Here is a 21,698-nt window from a genome sequence, read left to right on the forward strand (position 1 = left end):
CGTCAACAAGTTGGTTAAGTGAATAATACCCTCACGGGAAAATCGATATCTCTCTATGAGCACACTGTCGCGCTGAGCTAAAGGATCCTGTCTGTCCCGCAATATACGCTGAATTCTGAGGACTCTCCTTATCAATCTCGCACCTTCCGCAATGGGTTGCTCGCGTAAACGGACAGGACATGGCTGCGACAGACTTCCCAAATCCACCTTCGCTTTTATAGCCGTGGTCTCTCATCTTGATTACATGGAGTAATTTGCAATTACTACTCTGAAATATGAATTACATCTGTAATAATCACATACATGTAATAGAATGTTAATAGTACATTTCCCTTTTTTAGGAAATGGCCTGTATGTATCTGTGTGAAATCAATAAATGGATCAAGTGCTGCATTATCTTTAGTTACATTGATGTTTTTTATTTATGGTGAAACAGTGGTGGAATATCGCTGTTGCTTTCGTATAAATGAAGCAGACATACCTGCGTGGCCGCGATCTAATCCTGTTTACATAAAGTAAACCTGCTCCCCAGCAGGTTTACGCTTACGGATCTGTTGCTATGACAGCAAGTCCCGGATGAGCTTCGGAGAACCGAATGATCCAAGATCACGCGAAAGAACGAAGAACGGGCCCCTGGGGTCCGTTCTTCGTACCTCGCTAAGTAAGTTAGCTGGATTTGATTGTTGACGATTTCGCGTGATCTTGGATCATTCGGTTCTCCGAAGCTCATCCGGGACTTGCTGTCATGGCAACAGATCCGTAAGCGTAAACCTGCTCGGGAGCAGGCTTACTTTATGTAAACAGGATTAGATCGCGGCCACTCAGGTATGTCCGCTTCATTTATACGAAAGCAACAGCGACATTTTACCACTGTTTTACCACAAATAAATATTATCAATGCAACTAAAGATAATGCAGTATTTGATCCTTTTATTGATTCCATACAGATACATACAGGTCATTTCCTAAAAAAAGGGAAATGTACTATTAATCATTCTATTTCATGTATTTGATTATTTCAGATGTAATTCATATTATAGAGTAGTAATAGTAAATTACTTCGTGTAATCAAGATGAGAGACCACGGCTATAAAAGCGAAGGTGGATTTGGGAAGTCTGTCGCAGCCATGTCCTGTCCGTATACGCGAGCCACCCATTGCGGAAGGTGCAAGATTGATAAGGTCCTCAGAATTCAGCGTATATTGCGGGACAGACAGGATCCTTTAGCTCAGCGCGACAGTGTGCTCATAAAGAGATATCGATTTTCCCGTGAGGGTATTATTCACTTAACCAACTTGTTGACGAGGGGATGCAGGACCACCACCTGTCTTTTTTTGCTCTGCCCTTTTCTTGGTTGCTGTTATAAACAAACAAACAGATTATTTCAGGGTCTCTTTTCAAGAGACTAAAAGCAATATAAGTGATAAATATTACCATTCTGTAGAATATTCTTATATTTCACTTTTACTTGTTCCCATGTTCTAGTGGGTCCTGTCGTGGCTCTAATGTGAAAGAGGATATAATGTAATATAGTATAATATGATATAATATAATATAGTGTAATATAATAAATTTACCCTACAGCCTACTGGTGTTGGCCAGAGGGGCCGATGGCGCGATATGGCAGCCTGGCTTCTGTCAGTCTGCCCCAGGGCAGCTGTGGCTACAACCGTAGCTGCCTCCACCAGTGTGTGAATGTGAGAGTGAATGAATAGTGGCATTGTAAAGCGCTTTAGGTGCCTTGAAAAGCGCTATATAAATCCAATCCATTATTATTATTATTACATTACTTACGAGCTTAATTTGTCAGCAACTTTCTGCCAGCCCTCTCTCCTTGCTTTTGCAGCCTTTGCAGTGTTCCCTTGCGTTTTAATTAAACTCTGAAACTCCTGAAATCCCTCACTCAAGAGTTCTTGCTCTGCTGCCGAAAAATACCGAGCGCGCTCCTTCGACATTTTCGCCGACCAATCAGAGGGTTGCCAATCAATGTTTCTACTATCGATGCGTAGCCCCTTTTACGACACCCAGTGATCTCACATTACTTCATCCAGCTGTACTAATCGTCAACAGCAGGTGTGTTCGGAGAACCGGATTAGCGAGCTCACGGTTAGCGCGATGATTTGGTCTTGGATGTGTCATTTGATCTTGGATGTAGTAAGCGAGGTACGAAGAACGGACCCCTGCTTGCTGGCAGGTTTTCTTCAACAGCCTGAGTTTCCCTGACTCCTCCCCTCCTGCTGCACCTGAACCAGCTGACAGACATCATTTCATTTCATCATTCATTAAGTTGCTATCGGGGTGCATAGGTGAGTCAATTAATTTCCAGAAGTTTATGTTTGAAACAAATACTGAAACCCATTTTGTGTATTTAACATGAACACTTTTACAGACATTCTGTCATCATTTATTTATACACAGATTTATAATAATCTCAGAATAAAATATAAGTAGTCTCCATCATTTTAATTGTGACTGTGTGAATATGAATGCACCTGTCAACCTGTTTTTTAGTTAAATGTGAAACTGTGACCATCAGGGAGCCCATCATCTGTTAATGAAGGGTGATATTAGATTAAATTATAAATGCTTACACCGGGAGTTTGTCTTTAAGCATTTTTATCCAATAATGGAATTCTCTATTACTATTATTGGAATTGTTCATAAGCAGCAAACGGTTTTATTTATTTATTTTTAATAAAACAGACCTGAGGGCAGAGCCACTCTGGGTAACTAACACCCAAGGTCCATCAGTAAACTGTGTCTGATCCATTTTTCCACATTCAGATCTTTAGTTTCTGTTTTCACAAGTTTTGTCGCTCTCTTCTTACAGCTGAATAATTACATTTAAAATCAAAAGTAAAATTAGTATTTAGTTTTATCTAATGAAAGTTCTTATTGGCCTAAATCATGAAAGCAGAGCTGTTGCAATTTAAATATTATATAACAAACTATGAATGAAATAATGTGTTTTGACTGTGATGATGACAGAGTGGCCCAAACAGATTAAAATGACTCTTCTTCCCTCCTGTTTTTATGGATGAATATCTTGGTCAGCACTGACGTGTGTTCATATTCCTCGGTTCATTGGATTAAAATTGAGGCGCTGCACTTTATTTACCATTTATTTAACAAAAAAAACAACAACAACACACTGCTCCAACATCTGGTGTGGCAAAAACAGACATGTCATTTTTATTTTAAACATTCTTCTTATTTCTGTTCAGACCCAGACACCCAAGCTGCACCTCCAACAGATGGCCTCAGTCTTTAGGAGTAGTGTTTGCTGCAGCTGCTTCAGGGGTCTGAATCCTTTATAGCTACAACTTAATGGAGCTGTGATCAGACACTGAACGTTTCACTACTAACCCTCCCTGGAAAGGTGGGCCCTACCCATCATGTTTAATCCATTAGCAGCCAGGTGAGACCTCAAAGCTTCTCATGAGGCCACCAGAAAAACAGAGTCCTCCTCCGTTCAACAGCACGCTCAGCTGTTATGTAACAATTCAGTGAGTGACAACAAGAAGTCCTTTATTGTAAGCACGCACTCTTACACAGAGCTCATCTGCTCTGGGTCGGTCTCTCAGTGACTGTTAGCTGTGGTATACAAACTGCTAACACGCTTCACTTAAACGATAGCTGCATCCCTAAACTTATTTTAGTAAGAATGACTTTTGTTTTATTAATGACAAATGTTAAATATTCAGAGGAAAACCACAGGTCTTTTAGAATAAAAGATAAAATAAGATTCACACTCACTCACACACACACACACACACACACACACACACACACACACACAAAATCTAAGCTAAGGACTAAAAATGTACCTTACTCTGTGTTCTTGGAAAGCTTTTCGACATCAATAGGAGGACATTTTTGTGCTGCTGAAAACACATTATGGTGGTGTCGCCATTAATTGTTAAAAATAATAATTTGGTGTTGAAGTTTTTTTTTTTAGTTTTGATTGGCTTAGCGTTAGTAGACATGTTTGTTGACATGACCATAATAGAGTGATAAAAATTAGATTTGGGGGATTTTGGGCAAACGCTACCTTTCTACTTTTGGATATTCAACATTGTAACCGTACAGCTTTGGTTTAATGCCACAAAATAAGATAATCCCATCAAAATAAAGAAATTTGCATCTCAATACTGATACCAGAGAAGTCCTCTGAAAATATTTTATTTTATTAAACTTCCACAGAGATAATAATGCATTCAAATTATTAGAAACAAATAGTGCTACAGTAGAAAGCAAAAGTGTATAACCAACATATGCTTTCTACTAGCCAAGAGCATTGTAAGGTAGGGGCGGCTAGGTCGCCAGCCTGAAGACAGATCTGTTGTTGTTGTTTGCTTCACAACATTTAACTCAGCTCATAAGAACACTAAATACTATTATTTTTCAGACAAGTCACCATTTAATTTTGGAAATGCAGCACACAAATGGAATAAAAAAAGAATTCTTATTTTGAATCAACCTTGTCATTTGTTGTTTTTTTTGTTTTTTGTTTTAATCTCCAACTTGAACTGCAAGTTATGGATCTTCAACAGTGCTGGTACAGATGTCTAGTATGGTAAATGTACTTGCTGCAGTAATACTACTGTTGAGAGACTCACCTGAAAGGCAGGTAAGCAGCATTTGAGCCTGAGATCAAAGCTCTGTAGGCTTCTTCTGGGGTCTTCTTCAAGTAAATCACCTGAGGACAGATATTAATAGAGAATGCATTTAAAAAATGCTGAATGTTTTTAAGAAGCTAAAAATTGATACCAAAACATAGTTTTGTACAACTTTGGCTATAAAACGGATCAGAATGATGACGGAAGAAGCTGAAGATTTAACAATTGTTTAAGGGTTTATTTCAATGTAGTGACAAGATAACGTGCACAGAAATCACAGACTGATTAAATGAGGCGACAGGAACTGAAATGTGGAGAATCCAGCAGCACTGCTCACTGAGTCATGAGAGAGTCTCATCCATGAAAATCAAAACCACCTTTTTTGAAACCTGGAAATGACGGAAATGACTACAAAAAAAAAAAAAAAAAAAAAAAAAAAAAAAAAAAAAAAGCAGTAATCCACGAGTCTAACGAACACACCGTTGTGTTTAGCGCTGTCTGCTGCTGTTTTGGGAGATCCCCCCAAAATTACCTCTGACAAGAAAGCCTCATTTCTGCTCTTTAATACAGAAGAATTTTAAACTTTTACAAATGATGCCAAATTGCAAAACACTTAGCTCAGTCTGTAATAAAACCTCTGTAACTTTGCTCTGCTTCACTTAAGCAGCATCAGGTAATGTTCATATGCAGATTCATGGTTTTCTTCCATTTTTCATCTACTGCAGAATGTTTTTAAGGTGGTTATCGGCTATAAAAAGCCAGGCCAGGAAAATCTGCTTCATGTTTTTTCTGCATTTTATCTTCAGTTACTTTGACACAAAGGCATCTGCTGTGATGCTTATACCTCTGAAGTCTCACAAGTGTCAGCTTTGTTTTTAATATGGATATGTACTGATAAATGATCAGAATTATAATATTTCTGACTGAGTCAATATTGAATCAAATCGAGACCTTGTGAATCAGAATCAAATTGATTATAGAAATCAGTGGCAATACCCAGCCCCATTGCTGATGGACAGAAGCATGTGCGCAGTTGATATCCATTAGTGATATCCATTAAAGAACAGTCATAATGAACACTTTGAAGATTATTGCTGAGTTTTTGTAGATTACATTTTTTTCCCCCATTTAACAACATCACTGCTGAGTATTTGGTAGTCTAAGGAGCTTGGAAAGTATTTGGTACACTTTGTCCTCTTTAGTGTTATGCACTTCTGGAAGTAAATTAAGTCAACTTAAATGCCTTAAGCTGAATTACACCTTACATAGTTTGAGATCAAGTGCACCTATTAATGGGCCTGCCCTTCCATTGTGTGCGTGTGTGTGTGTGCCGATGATGTCACACAACTGACAAATTAGTTCAAAACACTGCAAAGATGATCAAAAACAAAACACATGTCACTTGTTCTTCTTTCCTCAACTTTTTGTTTGTTAGCTTCACCTCTCCTATGAAAAGCTCTGATTTATACACAAAGATGGATAAGAAGCAGAGATGTACTCACAGCATAGCCACCAATCAGCACAGCCGCGTTGGATCTCTTCCTTTGATCGAAGCTGGTGTAATGAACAATTCGCTTCCTGGTCAGTGTGAATGACTGCCAACAACAAGAAAGAACCCACGGTTAAACAAAGTGGACATGAAACACTAAATGCATAAAGACTAATTTACACCATGGAGCCCTGCTCTCAAAAACTGACATATATGTAACTGTAGCTGGAATTAAGAAATAAGTGCTTAAAGGGGATAAGCTGGAGGAGGTGGCTGGGGAGAGGGAGGTCTGGGCCTCTTTGCTTAGGCTGCTGCCCCCGCGACCCGGCCTCGGATAAAGCAGATGAAGATGGATGGATGGATGGTGCTTAAAGTTGAGTTTTAAAAACATGTCTAGTGCCATCTTCTGTTAATACCAAACATTAAGTCATCAGGTCGGTTAGTTGGTTGCAGTCAGACTTACATGGGTTTATGTTAGAAAAGTAGTAACAGAACCAAAAACTCATGGGTCACTTTTGTGCTGCACCCGGCTGTAAAAATGAGTTTTGTTATAACTGAGGATATACTGTCTACTTTCACTCTTGCTCTTTAAGCAGTAAGTGCTTCTTCATTGATTGGGTAGCTGCACCGAAATGGTAAAATCCATCTGTTAGCCATAATGTTTAGTTTTGTAAAGCACCTTAAAAATGAGGACCGTTTTGTTTTTGCTTGCACGTCTGTCGGGTAAGTCCTGGACAAGTTTGAGGTTGCAGTGCACAAGTGAAGGCAGCAGAAGATGTGCTGCCTGGTGTGGGATGAACACGTAGCACAGATCAGTGTTTATATGGGCGTTTTGAGAATGAACATAGGCTGTGGATCCAGATCGTCCAGTCAGCTGGACGTCATGACAAATGTCAAGAAGAATGTAATCACTGTGGCAACGTGCAAACAAAAAACAGAGGTTTGAAGTCAGAAGGAGGAGTGGAAATAAGATGACACAATCTCACAGCAGGTTCACTCACTGCCACAGAGTGAACCTGCTGTGAGATTGTGTCATCCTGCATCTGTCCTTTTGCATTCTGGGCATTCCTGCACAGGGTGAGGCAGCAGTAGAAACTCACCTTGAGCTTCTTGTTGAGCTTGCAGCAGTATCGGTACAACATGGCCAGGTTCAGAGGCCCAAAGTCTGCGTAGAAGCTGCAGACACAAAGGACATAGAATATACAGTCAGTCAGACTCCTGCTGGCTGAAAAGGAAAGTGATACAGAGAGTGAAAGTCTCCATTTAAATTCCTGAAGTACGGTATTTCTCCTGTAAAGGGGTCACGCTTCAACATTTTAACTGTCCAAGCAGGACTAACTTCTTTTAATGTTCAGTCAGGCCTCTAAAATTTCCAGTCATCAGCATCCAGAAAAGCACTCAGTTGCTTTTATCCCTTTTACTTCATTAAAAAAAAAAAAAAAAAAAAAAAAAAAAAGTAAATAAATAAATATTACACTGTTGAATGCATCTCACCTCTTTCACCTACTATGTGTGTGCCAGGTTACACATGCACAGCTCAAATCCTTGGTACACTCTTCAAATACAACATTAAACACACTCGTTGACAAAGCTGGTTACAAATGCCTGGCTTTGCAAGTTGTATATAAAACACACATAGTCAGAATGCAGTGCAGCAGGTGTGATATACTTACTTTTCATACACAAACTCGTCATCAGTGCAGAAGTAGTGTGTGTTGGCTGTGCTTTTGGGTTTACTGCGTAACGTGGCGAAATACAGGCGCTCTGTTAGAGACAGATATGAAAGGCAGTTAGATTTGCTGATTGTGGAAATCACTGCCTTTCCATTGTATACCACAACTTGCTGATAAGTTTTGAACCTTCAACGCTTACCAAAAAACACACAGGTCAACTATGGGCATTCTGCTTCTTCTACTTTTATGTTGTGCTGTTCCTGTATGTCTACAACTCTGAAATGAGGGTTTAGGAAGCTCGTCTCTATGTAAAGAGCTTAGCTTTATTTTTATTTTTTTAAACCCACAAGAACATTGTAGTGCAACACAGTCTGGACTGATTATTGCTACAGTTTGATCTTCTGGAATTCTGAATTTAACTTCAGAGATTACGAAAGCCTAATAAAGGCAGCAGGAAAAGGAAAAAAAATGGGGCAGAGTGAGCAACATTTTAGGTCCAAACATCTCATTCATTTCTGAAATCCAAACCTTAGTGATGAAGCATATTTTTCACCCTCTCATCCTTGTTTATACACTAGTATGAGACACAGACACACACTCATAAAAGATGGCATTGGTTTTGTTGCTATGTTTTCACCAGCTCTTTCGCTCTGCTTATCAGCTCTGAGTGATGCACTGAGTTATTTAGTTACACACAGTAAGCTTACAATGGATTTCAGAAAATTCGGTTTTTTTAGTTTAATTCATAGCAAAACTGATCAGTGTTAATGGAGAGGGAATACAGTGTAGAACTCAGTGTAGAAAAACGTTTTTATGCAGTGCCTGCCTCTCCACAGTGACCTTTCTGTGTGCACGCTGAATCTACTCGTATACGACAAACGACAAGCTGTCATCTCTGTTTAAAACACGGAGTTGGCAGCCCTGGGGACTCCAAACAGTGCAGAGGATAAGGAACTAATCCAAGGCTAATTCTACAGAATGCTGCTGCTAGGTGTACAGCACTGTTACCCTCTTTAGAAGCATCGATGACTGATCAAATCTGAGAGGATGCCACAATCTCTATTTCAGCTCAGTAGGCGCTGAGCAAAGTTATCCATCAACATCACTTTATATAAAACCAGTCACCAATGGAAACAATCACTAACCTGCTGTGTAATGGCATAAAGTTGATTTTCTATTTATAGGATTTTACTTTTTTTTTTTTTTTTTAACTCGACAACTCCCAGTTCTCCGTGGAGTTGTGACAAATAGTTTAACAACTATGTATTGTGCTTTTTTTGTCCCCTTGTTAACTCTGTAACAATACTGTTAAAGTTACCTTTGATAAACTCAACGGCTCCCAGCAGCTCAGAGTCCTGGCTCATCCTGAACAAGGCAGACAGGATCGGGGACTGTTTTGCACCCGCCACCGTCACGGATCCGTCTAACGCCTGACCTGTCTCGGCTCCGCCTGCTATCTCCACAAACTTTTCTGAACTGCTAGCAGTTCAATAAGCCGTTAGCGGGCTAGCAGGCAGCTGAACAGAGTTTTAACTAAAGTTAGAAACTTTCACATTAGTTCCACACTGGTCTTTTCAGCTTCTCCCCTCGAAAATACTATCCTTTCTACTCATTGCTTTCTGTTTTATAACGACAAGTATTCTCAGCCTTCATATTAGCATGTTAGCACCACTCGACGACGATCCGACACTCTAAAACTCAGATTGCCTAAATCCCTCCTTAAGACACGTTACTGTAGCAACGGGAGCCGCTCCCATAGCAACGACAGCCAATCACCAAACAGAACATGCTGCCTTTCTGCGTTGCTTTCAAGTTCCACTGGGAAACAAATAACGAGGCCTTCAATCACTCGGTCTACTCGACTAGTATTTGATAAGCTGGAAAAAGAAAAAACTAGTTGGTTCCAAAAGAAATGATGTAAATAAAACAGAGCAACGATTTGCAAAGCCAAAAACTCCGTATTTTATTCACAAAAGAACAAAAATTATATGAGTTAAAAATGAGTCAATGAGAGGGACAGTTCAGACTGAGCAACTTGGAGACAAAGTGAGAGAGACAAGATTGAGATGGTTTGGACATGTGCAGAGGAGGGAAAGTGATATAAGATAAAGGATGAGAGGGCGGAGGAAACGAGGAAGACCTCAGGGGGTTAAATGGATGTAATGAGCACATATAGAGGGTTGGTGTGACTGTCACATTTATTATTCTTATTGAATGTGCCAATGCAATAACAATTAATTATCAGTTTTCTTCTTCTTCTTCTTCTTTCCTTTAACAATTTGATGTGTAAGTTGTCTTTCAGATTTGAGAGATCTCCCACAAAAGTTATATCAGGACAGGCAACTCAGTCAGCAATTGTCTGAGTATCTTGAAAAGTAACAAACCAAGAGCAATCTCAGGCACACTTTATCAAAGAAACACCATTCAAAGGTTGTGAGTCACAAGGCTTTGAACTTTTCCATGTTTTTATATCTTTTACTTTTTTTCACAGTAGCAGTTTAAAGTTTTATGACGCATTTGATTGTTTTCAAGAAATTTTCCTCTTGCAGTGTGATAACATCTATCACTATAATAAATAATTAAATATAAATAATATTCATTATGATGGATTTATGGTTCTCTCAGACATCCAACAACCTTGGCCATTAAAAGCATTCACAAAACAGCTTCAAATTTTAAGCTGAAAATCAGACGCAGAGGGTGTCTTTATACTGTAATCATGTCCACGTTATGCACACTAGGTAAGTACTGCTACTCGCAGTGAAAAATGTTTTCCAATATGACTTGTTGGTATTACTATGTCACTATCTCTCTCTCTATCTAAATCATTATGGCTGATCTTGTGAGTGTGTATGGCAGTCAGCATGTGACATTGCTATCTGGATCATTCAAACAGCAGCTTAAAACCCCTTTAAAGTAAAACCGCACCTATATTGATGTCACTTATCTGAGCTGATAAAATGTGCACATTACATGAGTACTACTGTTTAAACAGAAGGTGTTTCAATGTGCTTGCCTTTCAAAGTAAAATCCAGTTAACAGTAAAATGACATTTTAAAATGTTTCCAGCTGCCTTTATCACTCTCAGACCTTTACGGGCTGAAAAATAATCTCTACGTGTTGTTTCAGCTCTCAAATGATTTTAGCCAAATTATAAAAGAACTTAAAAATAAAAGTTCAAAATTACATAAGCTGTTTTTAGGGGTTAAAAGATGATTTCTTTATAATATAAAATAAGTGCATTGAAGTACAGACACTTGTGCCAAAAAGTATACTGTGATAAAAACTGAAGTATTGACTTAACTGATTCAAGTAAAAGTGAAAAAGTATGGGCTCTGAAATGTACTCAAAGTAAAAAAAATAAAAAGTAGCTCTTTGGAAGACGTTTCTACCAGCCATTTATGTGCAAAGCTAACTGAACTATATTGATAAACTAATAAAACTATGATATTACATTGGAATACAAACATTTTAATCTAAATCCTAATTCTAATAAAACAGAGAAAAAGAAAGGGAATTTTTTTTTTTTTTTTTAAACGGTTCTATTTGCTGTTGCCTACATTGTAGATGGTGAGTCTTCCTCAACACCTAAACAGAAAAATGAGTATGGGGTTAAAGTGGGGTTCGGTAGGTGCGGGGATGTTAAGAATAACTGCGGTGGCTCAGAGTGGGGGCAAATATCACAATACAAAATGATTTCTAATGTGGGTTCCAGTATATTTTCTTTGTGTTCAGGCTGTGATTGGTTGACCCGTGCTGCTGAGGCTGCTCACAGGTTTACTGCTCTTTGTGGATTTACACAACTGAACGGAACAAGATTCGAGCAACGTGCTTCGGGACTTTCTGAACCAGTTAATCTTTGTCTTCCTAAATGACATACTCATCATCTCAAAGAACTTTATAGACCACTACGACTATGTTTTCCAGGTACAAAGACAGCTAGAAAACAGACTGTGTGTTAACATGAGACAGGTGCGTTGAATCTGTGACTTTTCTTGGTTTCATTATCAAAAGTGAAGGTAGACCTAGCCAAGGTTTGCAACCATTTGACGCTCAGCAGAGATGGTTTTCTTTGACACCTCTACTCAGGTTTACGGTTTAGGAGCAGTGCTCTTGTAGCAACGGAAAAGCAAAATGCATCCGTGTTGCTTTTCCCTGCTTTTTTTATTTGTGCCCAAAATAAATCTTCAAGTTCTCCACCTGCAGGATTACTTAGACCTGTACTCCACCTGTATATGCATTGTCCCTGGATTTTGTCATTGGGTTGCCTCTGCTATCACTTAACAACGTCATTGGAGAATCGATCTCCAAGCTGCTCATTTCATTGCTCTACTCTAGCTCCCTACAGCACTACAAATGAATCAACTACCGATCGACCATGTGATCCGCCTCCAGGGGATACTTGTTGTCATCATCTCAGACAGTGGCCCTCAAGTCACCTTGAGAGTCTGGAAAGAGTTCTGCATTGCCATTGGGCCAAATGTTAGACTCTCATCTGGTTTCCAGCTGCAGACTAATGGCCAAATCGAAAGAGCCAACCAGGAGCAGGAAGCAACCTTTGGTGTGTGGTATCAACCAACCAGTATCAACCACTGCAACAGGTCTCACCCTATTTGAGGCATCTCTTGGTGACTGCCCACCCTTGTTGCTGTCTGAACAAGGTGAGCTTACAACACCATCTTTGTTGCTGTCTCCAAATTACAGCGGTCCATTTTAAATTTAGGCCATTATCAACTCTGCTTCTATCCTCTGTTTTCAGCATAATTGCTCCAAGAGCACACCGATGACTCATCCAGGCCACAAAAGAACCCAAAACATCTAAAGAACTGCAGACCTCGCTTGGCTCCGTTAAGGACAGAGTTTATAATTCAACAATAAGAAAGAGACTGGGCAATAGTGGCAGCCGTGAGTTTCAAGAAGAAACCTGCTGCTGAGCAAAAAGAACACAACAGTTCATCTCACATTGGCCAGAAAACATCTTGATGATCCCAAGACTGTTGGGAAAATGTTCTGTGACTGATGAGACAAAAGATGAACTTTTTTAAGGTTTGACTGCTGTTACATCTGCCATAAAACGAACACAGCATTTCATAAGAAGGACATAGCAGCAACAGTTAAACATGGTGGTGGTAGTGCGATGGTCTGTGGATGCTTTGCTGCTTCAGGAACTGGATCACTTGGTATAATTGGTGGAAACATAAATTCTGCTCTTCTCATGCTCAAAAACCCTCCAATGAGGTTGAAGCAATTCTGCAACAGTGGGCCAAAATCCAGCACCACGATGTGAAAGACTCATTGCAGTTGTTGCTGCCAAGGGTGGCACAAGTTTTTAGGTGTAGGCAGCAGTTACTCTCTCACACAGGTTTGGGTAGCTTTTATCTTTGTCTAATATTAAAATTTGTTTAATATGTGAAACATGTAAGTGCAATGTAAATAATGAAATTCTGAATGCAATATAATTTCATTGAAATTAGATTTCTTCCTCCAGCCAAATCCAAGACATCAGCATTTCTGGATAAACAAAGGTAACCAAGGTCAAGGTGTTTTGAGTCTATTATCTGTAATTAATGGTAAATCCTCAAGCAGATGACCAAGAGACGTGTTTGTTATGGGGCTTAGGCCTCATTTAGTCAATAAAAAGTCATATTTATAGATAAATATGAAAAAGAATATGTCATTAAAGTTACAATAATGAGTCCCTACAATAAATAGGAGTTTCTATTCTTTTGTTTTTCCTATGTCTTTCCTAAGTCAATCAAATAGTTTCTAGAAAATTCTTTAAACTATTCTGTGTGAAATGTAGGTGAAATGATCCTTCCTCTGACCTCAGACTGAGTTTGTGGTAAAGTTTCCTGCTGTATTTGTATTACAGAGTAGTCCTTTAACTTTCATTGAGCATCTGTATGTATCCCAATGATGACTTCAAACTCACCTGCGATCAATGAGATCCACACACAGTTGGGAGCTGATCCTGATCCAGGTCCCGGCCCCGGTACCGGTCCTTGTCCAGGTCTGGGTCCTGGCTGGAGTATCAGAGGGTTGACCTGGTGGGTCCTCCAGGACCCGGTGTCTGCCATGCTGCAGGGGAACAAACAGACTGTAAGGGTACAGCTGAAGGAAAGAGGTGTCAGGTGCCCTGGATTGGGTTACCCCTGGTTCCAGAGGGGACAGAGGTGTGAGTTTACAGCCTCCTCAGGTTTCAACACACATTCTGAGCTGGACTTCCTGCTATGCACACTGTACATCATGTCACCTACCGCAGGTGAGTTAGAGGGGCAACCAACACAATAACTAATGACATCACGGAAACAGGACCATAGGACACAGGAAGTGCAGGTCTAGAATAGTCAGGAGCCAGTTACCCAGCACACATTCAGTTTTTACATCAAAAACACTTTGATGCTATTTGGGAAGAAACTGCATGGGGTAGAAAAGCTACAAAAATGTTTTAAAAACCCTGCCAATACCTAACCATTCAACCACCCACATAATACACAGTGAGTAACATACGTTTTGAACACGTCACCAGTTGTCTAAGTAAAAATATTTCTGAAGGTGCTATTGATATGAAATTTTCACCAGTTTTTCAGTGAAATTTTCAGTACCAACCCATCCAATTCACACATGGAGAGAAAACCATAGATGTCCATAATTTAATTTATGCGCAATAATGAGAAATGACACATGGCAAAAGTATTGAAAACATGAAGAAAGGGAGATCCAAACAGGCATGGAAAGTCATGGCCCAAAGCCCAGAGAGCTGGGCAATGTGGATGTGGAGCACTCTGTGGAACCTGAGGAACAGGTGGTGTGAAGAGTTAGGGTCATCCCCTCCTGCCAGTTCTGGGGGTGACATAAAACTTAAATAACTAGAAAGACACCACAGGCCACAACATAAGATAAAAAAAAAATTCAAAAGATTTGCTGAACACAGAATAAAAAAACACGGCTGATTTGGCCAAAACAGGCCCCTCGTACAGCTGTAAATCCTCCTATTAACGACTTCATCAGTGCCCGTAACAGTACCTCACTTTATAGACATGTACAGCTCTGTTGTACTGATAGAACTTTGTTTTTCTTTTTGGTGGACTGATTTTCTCTCTTATATCAATTTATACACTGGATCTGCACACAACCACACAGGCGTCCCTCAAAACATGCAGTAAACACAAACAAACTTTTTTCTATTGACTCAGTGTCTTGTCCTGGTGTATGTCCTGTGTTTGTGTGTAGTAACTGGTTAAGTCATCAGTCCAAAATTAAAGTGGTTACATATGAACTGCAATTCTTGAGCCTAAATCTTGCAACCATGTAAACAGTAGGAGTGTGTGGTCAAATATCTATAAACCTCCACTCACAGCTCCTACACAACAACATAAAGCCACAGCACAGGGCTAATTGTAAACGGATTGGCTCTTACATAGCACTTTATACAACATCACATTCACACACATGCATCTACATCAAAGCGCTTCCTACTATTCATATGAACACCAGGATCAAACCACCAACCCTGTCATTAGTCTGTAACCTGCTCTACAACCACCCCAACTGAGAACTTCCTCCTTTGTAATCCCCATATCTGTATTAAGCTTCTATTTGCCATATTTCAGATCTCCTGTAGGTGGGACAAGTAAACTGGGAATGCCGTACATTTGCTGAATGAATTTTATTTTGGTTTGGGAAGCACAGCAGTCATCTCTTCCCAGTCAGCCTGTACGCTCATCTGTAGAGGCCCGATACATCGGTTCATAGTGGGCATGCTTCCAATGAATGTAGATTCTGAGCAAAAACCATTGCTTTTAAGAAATCATACTGAAGGTTGCGCAGTAGTTGAATTGCAATCAGTTTTATGATGAGCTTGAGCAAAGCATGCAGATAAAGATAGAACTGGAAGACAGTTTATTCATTTTATTGGTCAGGTTATGATTACAACTCAAAACTTCATATGTAGTGGTCACTGTTAGATAATCAGCAATGCTGATGTCTGAACCGGACTGACAAAGCCTCTCAAAAGTCTAACTACTACACTCCACATAAGTGTTAAATAGTCCTGATCCTTTAATTGCAATGACCCTTCTTTGCTGAGGGTTTAATTCTCATGCAAAAAGCCAAAATCTCAATCAAGGCTATGGATATATGAAAATTTTCAAAACTGAACAAAGAAAACTCAAATTTGACAAAGGAGGATACTGACCAAAAAGCATAATCCCAAATCTGCTTTCAGTCAAAGAGCAACCAAAGAACCAGGAAAGTGAAGTGCACATGGGGAAACATTGGAAATCTTTCCTTGGAGCAGTTAAAAACAGGCAGAAACATGTGAACACAAGGAGGAGATTTATTTATTACAGTATTTCTGGAAAAAACCCTGAGAGACAGAAACTAAGAGGGTCGGCCACGTTTGGAGCAGCTACCGAGCGTGGGGTCAGTGTGTGCACAGCGTGTTCTGCTACAGGTTGGGGTTCACCGCTCCTGATCCTTGACATTCGATGATGTAGGTGATGTTTCTGCTCAGCTCGTCTTCGCACTTTGTTATTGTGAACTTTGCCTGCAAATACAACAGCACACAAGGTTAATGACTGATCAGCTCGACTCAGACCCGAGGATGACCTGAGGTGCTGCGTCAGACACCAGGACAAGATAAAGAAGCAATATTAAAACTGAAACTGTGACTCGCGAACAGAACAGGCACCATTTGGGTCAGTCTTGTGCTGTAAGAGTTTCTGACCTGAGTCAGCTGCTCTGCGATGTGAATTGCTGTCTGTGTGTGTAGTGTCACAGCACCGGTTCGAATCCGAGACGTTCCCTTTGCCAGCGCCATGAAGATAATGAGCTGCAGAGGAGAGTCAGAGTAAGGTCAGAGTAAGGTCGCAGAGTGTGTGTGCGCGCGCGCGTGTCGCTCTCTCTCACACTCACCTGGTCCTGCAGGAATTCGTCCACGCAGCCATTGTGTCTGATGTTTTTCAGCAACATCTCAGCAGCTTCAATACCCACTTTATCTGCATACACACCTGAAAAACAAAAATCCCATGTACTTGAACATCTGCACTGTCAAAGAAAAGTCACTGTTTCAGAACATCAGCCCAACAAGCATTCAAAGCATGTTTGTTTTCAAAGAGGGGGGCATGGGGAAGTAATGACTTCATATAAATTACATTTCTCAATGAGGTGTCAACATTTATCACATTACTGCAGCATTGCTGCCACCTGCTGGTTCGTGTGACTCCTCACCTTTCTTTCCCAGTGCTGAACCAGCAAATATGCAACCTGTAGAGGACTTGGCAATGATTCTGAAAAAGAGGTGGAAAAGCAGTCAGGGGGCTGATCCTTTGGGGAGCATTGGCAGTTTTAAACCAAGAGCTTCATAGCGTACGGCCTCTTAGACCAGGTTTCACAAAGCTATAACTCCTCTTCATGCTGAGGATTTTAAATGATCAGGACTCTGGCCAAATGCTTTTCCTCTTTTCTAAAGTTCCAGAACATTTTTTCTTCCTTGCGTGCCAATGCTGAATGCATCGTATGTTCAGAGCTTACAATATTCCATTTCCATTCCCGCAGGCCTTTTCCTTCTCTTGCTGTGGCTGGATGTTGATGTAAAGTTCTTTGATTTCCTTCCTGATGGTTCGAACAGCAGCAGCTGACATGTCTTTAGCCAACTGTAGAAAACAAAAACTACAGTCAGCTCAATAAAGAAAAGCATACCTGACATTTTCACATTTAGTTTTACAATAACAGACTACGCAGCACCGGACAATACATTTCATTCGAAAGTTCCTTAACTAAGTTTAAGAAAGTGAATCCATTTCCACAGAAACCTTGGCTGCATACAACCTTGGCTACAGTGGCTCTTCTTAAACAGAAGGCAACAAATCAGAGAGGTTCAGATTTTCTCTGTATGTTCCAGGCACAACTTGTCCTGGCATCACATATGTTGCCCATATCTTTATGTCATATTATGTTATCTTGGCATGTACCGTTTGAAAGGGCAGCATCTCCTAAAGCAACCAGACACTCATCCAGTGTGCTGTTTGCACTTGAGATATAGATGAGAGGCTGGCACTCCCCAAAACTCTCTGACCACTGCTAATTTGTCTTGCATCACGATTGTCTAAATGATTCCCCCATAACAACATGGAAAATTTGTGAAGTCACATGATGGTCTGAAATTGTCTGACTAGAATCTGCATCCCATAACCTGCTGGTAGATTCATTTCTGGGTCTTTGCACAGTACAACGGTTAAATAGCACACTGTTCATCAGGAATTCAGTGCAGTTGTGGAAGATGACAGTTAAGTGCTAACTATACTGTTATGCACTGTCCCCACTGCTGTTCTGCACAGGACTCAAACCTAACGCCAATTCATCGCAAAGAGTGGATATGTTTATATATTCAGGAGTGGAGTGCACTCCTTAGCCAGGTGGAGACCGAACGACCAAGTCCAACACTAGGCTGTTGGGTCTCCAGCTGTCCGTGTCCGCAACAGACTTAAATCAAGGCTTAAAGTCGCCATCTTGGACTCTAGCTGGTGATGTCAGTCCTTATCCTGTTCTGAAGCCTCGGTGAGCTTTGTGTAGCTCAATATAAACAAAGTGAAAGACTGTATAAAAGATGGACGTAGCAAGGTCATCACATTAGAGTTTCAAAAAAACTGACGTTAGTAGGAGGCCTCACTGTGAAACTGCTTATTCATTGGCTAGCCATTTTTGAATGACAAGTCATTAGCCAACGAGCTAATAATGAGCACAAATAATCCTTTCTGAAACATAGCATGTGGCCAAGACTAGTTAATTAGCAGTGACTGTATTATCAAAAAAAAATAACAAAGAAGAAATTGTGTACCGGCAAATTAATGAAAGACTGGAAAAATAATCCAGTACACAAGAAAAACAAAAACACAACAGTTGACGCAGTAAAAACCATAAAATGAGTAATGTGAGTGAGTGTGAACTTTACTTTGAAAGGTAGAACTCCAGCAACATAAGCTCTACCATAGATCTTTGTGATGTTTCCTCTCTCAGTCATTGTGACAGGCGTCAGCTCTTTGACTGGATTCACCGTCACCATGACCTCACCTCCACCTTTAGGGTAGAAACCCCTGATACACAAATACACAGTCAGATACACACAAGTACTCCAGTAACATTTCAACTCTGTAGATCTTGGTACACTGACCTCATTCTGATGTCACAGTCAAAATGGACTCCAAACTTCTCCACAATGGGTTTGAATACCTGAAGACAATTAAAAAAAAAAAAAAATACAATCAAATGTAATATAAAAACAAACTCTATAAACACACACTTAAAAGTTCTCTGCTTTCACTTTCACTGGAAGTGCATCAAGTTAGGCACTAACTGAAGCTCTGAGTCAGTTAGCAGGGTAACAGACTGTGGTAACCCGAAGTTTCTCTCTGGTTGACTAATATCACAAGCCCATCAGTAAACTCTGTCTTATCCCTTTCTACACATTTGATCTTCACTTTCTGTCTCATAGGCCACATCAGATTACTGCTGAATAACTAGATTTAAAAGTCAAATAGAACTCCAGCAACATCTAATGAATATTAGACTTGGGTGGATGACCACTGACAGCATAAAAAGTTGTGTTCTATCAAACTTTAATACAGTCTATGGAGGATCAGCGTGGTCCAGGCAAAATAAAGTGACTCTTTCCACTCTAAAGGTAAACATCATGGTCCATACTGACATATTATACTCTTCAGTGAGTTGGATTAAAACGGAGACTGTGTTCTTGGTATTGGGGTACCAATGATGATTGCTTTGTCTGTTATAGGGCTGCGGTGTGTCTATGTCGATTACCTTGATAGCGTAGTCAATCTGAGGAGCCATCTCTGCGTTGGTTCCTCCCTTCAGACAGAGCTGTGAGGCAGCATCGGCATAAAGAGCACAAGGCAGAGCAACCTGCAGCAGGAGACACACACTCCTGACACACACACAAGAAGTGATTATATATATATATAGATGTTTAATGTTTAAAACAAAAACAATCAATAGCTTTTGTATTACTGCCAGATAGCAGCTGGTTACATAGTAAGCGATGCAGTCAGTGGGTCAGACTTACCCTGCAGTCTGCGTATCAGCCGTGTAGTTCCCAGCCCGGGTTTTACCAGGAGTCAGACTGATGTCAGTGGAGCCAATGCTGGCTCCTTGAAGACTGCCAGAACACAGATCTGAGACCAGCTGCAGGCCGGTCAGGTGCTGTGGTCTGCACACAATTGATCAAAATGTTACGATTTGAAATTTCAGAACTCTGTTCTTTTACTGGGACTTTGAGGGGGCTTGTGCCTCAAACTTTTTAAGAACGAAATAGAAATGCACACGAAAACGTCGCAAATAAAATGCACCGAACAGTAATCAATAAAATCTAATTAAGATAACTGATTAAAAGCCGAGGAAGTTCTGCGGCACAGAGTCGTGAAGGTTTCTGCTGAAGCTGCTAAAAGTCGTGCTGTGCAGACTGAAGCTGAAGGTGACAGATGGTCTTCTTTTCACACAGAAGCTGCGTTTTTAAATCAGCTGAGTCTCAACAAAAGCACGCAAACAAACCGGGAGGTATTTAACTAATCAGCGTTCACACGGTAGAGCAAATAACACCAATGTAAATAAATCGGACAATCGGTTGTTTTTGTTAATACTTTTAAGTTAACCGATGCATCAACTTTAATGAATAGGCTAACATTAGCCTGCTAGCACTGAGCTAGTAACTCACCTCAGACCCGGCGTGCTTCTGCCGGCTCGGATTTTAGTGATTTTGATGGAGGACCCGATGATGCAACTGAGCGCCGCCGAGACTCTCAGGATCTGTCCGCCCTGCACAGAGCAAATGAAGGGGAAACAGAAGCGACATCAGCGAGCTAAAAACCGCCTGCTGTCCGCCGCGCTAGCATTGTGCTAGCACATTAGCGGCGGGGAAAGCCGGCAGCTTTTCATGTGATCACCTCCCCAACATAAAGTGAGTACTCACTCCTTCCATCACGCTGCCGTCTATCTCCACAGCCTCAGAGTCCATCTTCATTCAAAACAAAATTTTTTTTACTCGGATGCTGTTGCTCAGCTCAACTCCAGGTTCCCGTACTTTTCCCTTGTGTTTGTTCTTCTTCTTCTTGGTCTTTATCAGCGGTTGACAAAGAACGAATTGGTGCATTACCGCCACCTACTTGTATGGAGTGGGAACTAGAATGACGCTTCAGGATTGGATGCTATTATACAAATGGGTTTGTCTTAGATACCTAATTAATATGGCGTTATTTTTGTAGAATAGTGGCACAAAAATAACGCCATAAATTATGACCTGATAACTTTTACTTCCTGGGTTATTTCTAAGTAAACAAATTAAATCTAGTTTCAGTTTCATTCTATTTGGGTTTTGAATCAGTTGTCTTCTTTCTTTCTCATACTCCTGACAGTATAATATTACATGCTCTACTCTCAGCACCCCCACAGTACTTACATTTTTATTGCAATGTTTCCCTAAAATGCATGGTGTATAATTTAGCCCAGTGCACCTTAATATGAGACGTAAAATGATTGCGTCTTCTCTACTCCTCCTCCCTACACTTCTTCATCTATAACCGAATGACTGCAACCACTTCCATTAACTTTCAAACTAAAATGAAAAAAAAAAAGTGACCACACTAAAACAGTTTTTTTCTTTCCTCCAAGTGGTGGAGTAGAAAACATGATTTTGTTTATTTACTAAAATATTTTATCTGTAGTTTATGGAATACAACATTTTCCAGCCATTAACTCTCCTCAGTTCCTTTCAAATTATTTTACAGTCCTATTGAAAAGCTGTACAGAAGTCTTGACCCCTTCATCCGCTGTTTTTTTACATTTTGCTAGGACAATGGGAAGCTGGTGCAGCAAATGGCTGAAACATGGGCAAACATGCATGAA

General features: G+C 40.3%; 2 protein-coding genes across 4 annotated transcripts in view; both read right to left on the reverse strand.

The window, feature by feature from the left end:
* cdc14ab (cell division cycle 14Ab) overlaps positions 1-9,491 on the reverse strand; it is a 32,830-nt gene extending 23,339 nt beyond the window's left edge. For all 3 annotated transcript variants that reach the window (XM_085387615.1, XM_085387616.1, XM_085387614.1), the window contains exons 1-5: positions 9,100-9,491; positions 7,782-7,872; positions 7,209-7,284; positions 6,122-6,214; positions 4,620-4,699 (exon numbers count right to left, since the gene is read on the reverse strand). In XM_085387615.1, coding sequence (XP_085243741.1) covers positions 4,620-4,699; positions 6,122-6,214; positions 7,209-7,284; positions 7,782-7,872; positions 9,100-9,145 — 386 coding nt within the window. In that variant the 5' untranslated portion in view covers positions 9,146-9,491. The remainder of the gene's footprint in view (positions 1-4,619; positions 4,700-6,121; positions 6,215-7,208; positions 7,285-7,781; positions 7,873-9,099) is intronic.
* Positions 9,492-15,677: 6,186 nt separating this feature from the next.
* Positions 15,678-20,928, reverse strand: rtca (RNA 3'-terminal phosphate cyclase). The gene is made up of 11 exons (XM_085387255.1): positions 20,767-20,928; positions 20,512-20,612; positions 19,864-20,007; positions 19,602-19,725; positions 18,955-19,013; positions 18,736-18,877; positions 17,316-17,437; positions 17,013-17,071; positions 16,698-16,792; positions 16,510-16,614; positions 15,678-16,329 (listed from the first exon to the last, which is right to left on the reverse strand). Exons 1-11 carry the CDS (start codon positions 20,815-20,817, stop codon positions 16,231-16,233), a joined length of 1,101 nt encoding a protein of 366 aa, XP_085243381.1. The 5' UTR covers positions 20,818-20,928; the 3' UTR covers positions 15,678-16,230.
* Between the last annotated feature and the right edge of the window lie 770 nt (positions 20,929-21,698).

The sequence above is a fragment of the Rhamphochromis longiceps genome, linkage group LG17 (assembly GCF_057381845.1).
Source record: "Rhamphochromis longiceps isolate RC_006_pf linkage group LG17, R_longiceps_female_GT1.1, whole genome shotgun sequence".
NCBI lineage: Eukaryota > Metazoa > Chordata > Actinopteri > Cichliformes > Cichlidae > Rhamphochromis > Rhamphochromis longiceps.

Excerpts from the sequence above, each read along its gene's own strand:
- rtca (XM_085387255.1), bottom strand. The coding sequence starts at position 20,817 with ATGAAGATGGACTCTGAGGCTGTGGAGATAGACGGCAGCGTGATGGAA. Across the intron at positions 19,014-19,601 it reads AGATTGACTACGCTATCAAG|GTATTCAAACCCATTGTGGA; the intron begins GTAATCGACATA and ends AATTGTCTTCAG. Across the intron at positions 17,072-17,315 it reads GGGAATGGAAATGGAATATT|AATCATTGCCAAGTCCTCTA; the intron begins GTAAGCTCTGAA and ends CCTCTTTTTCAG.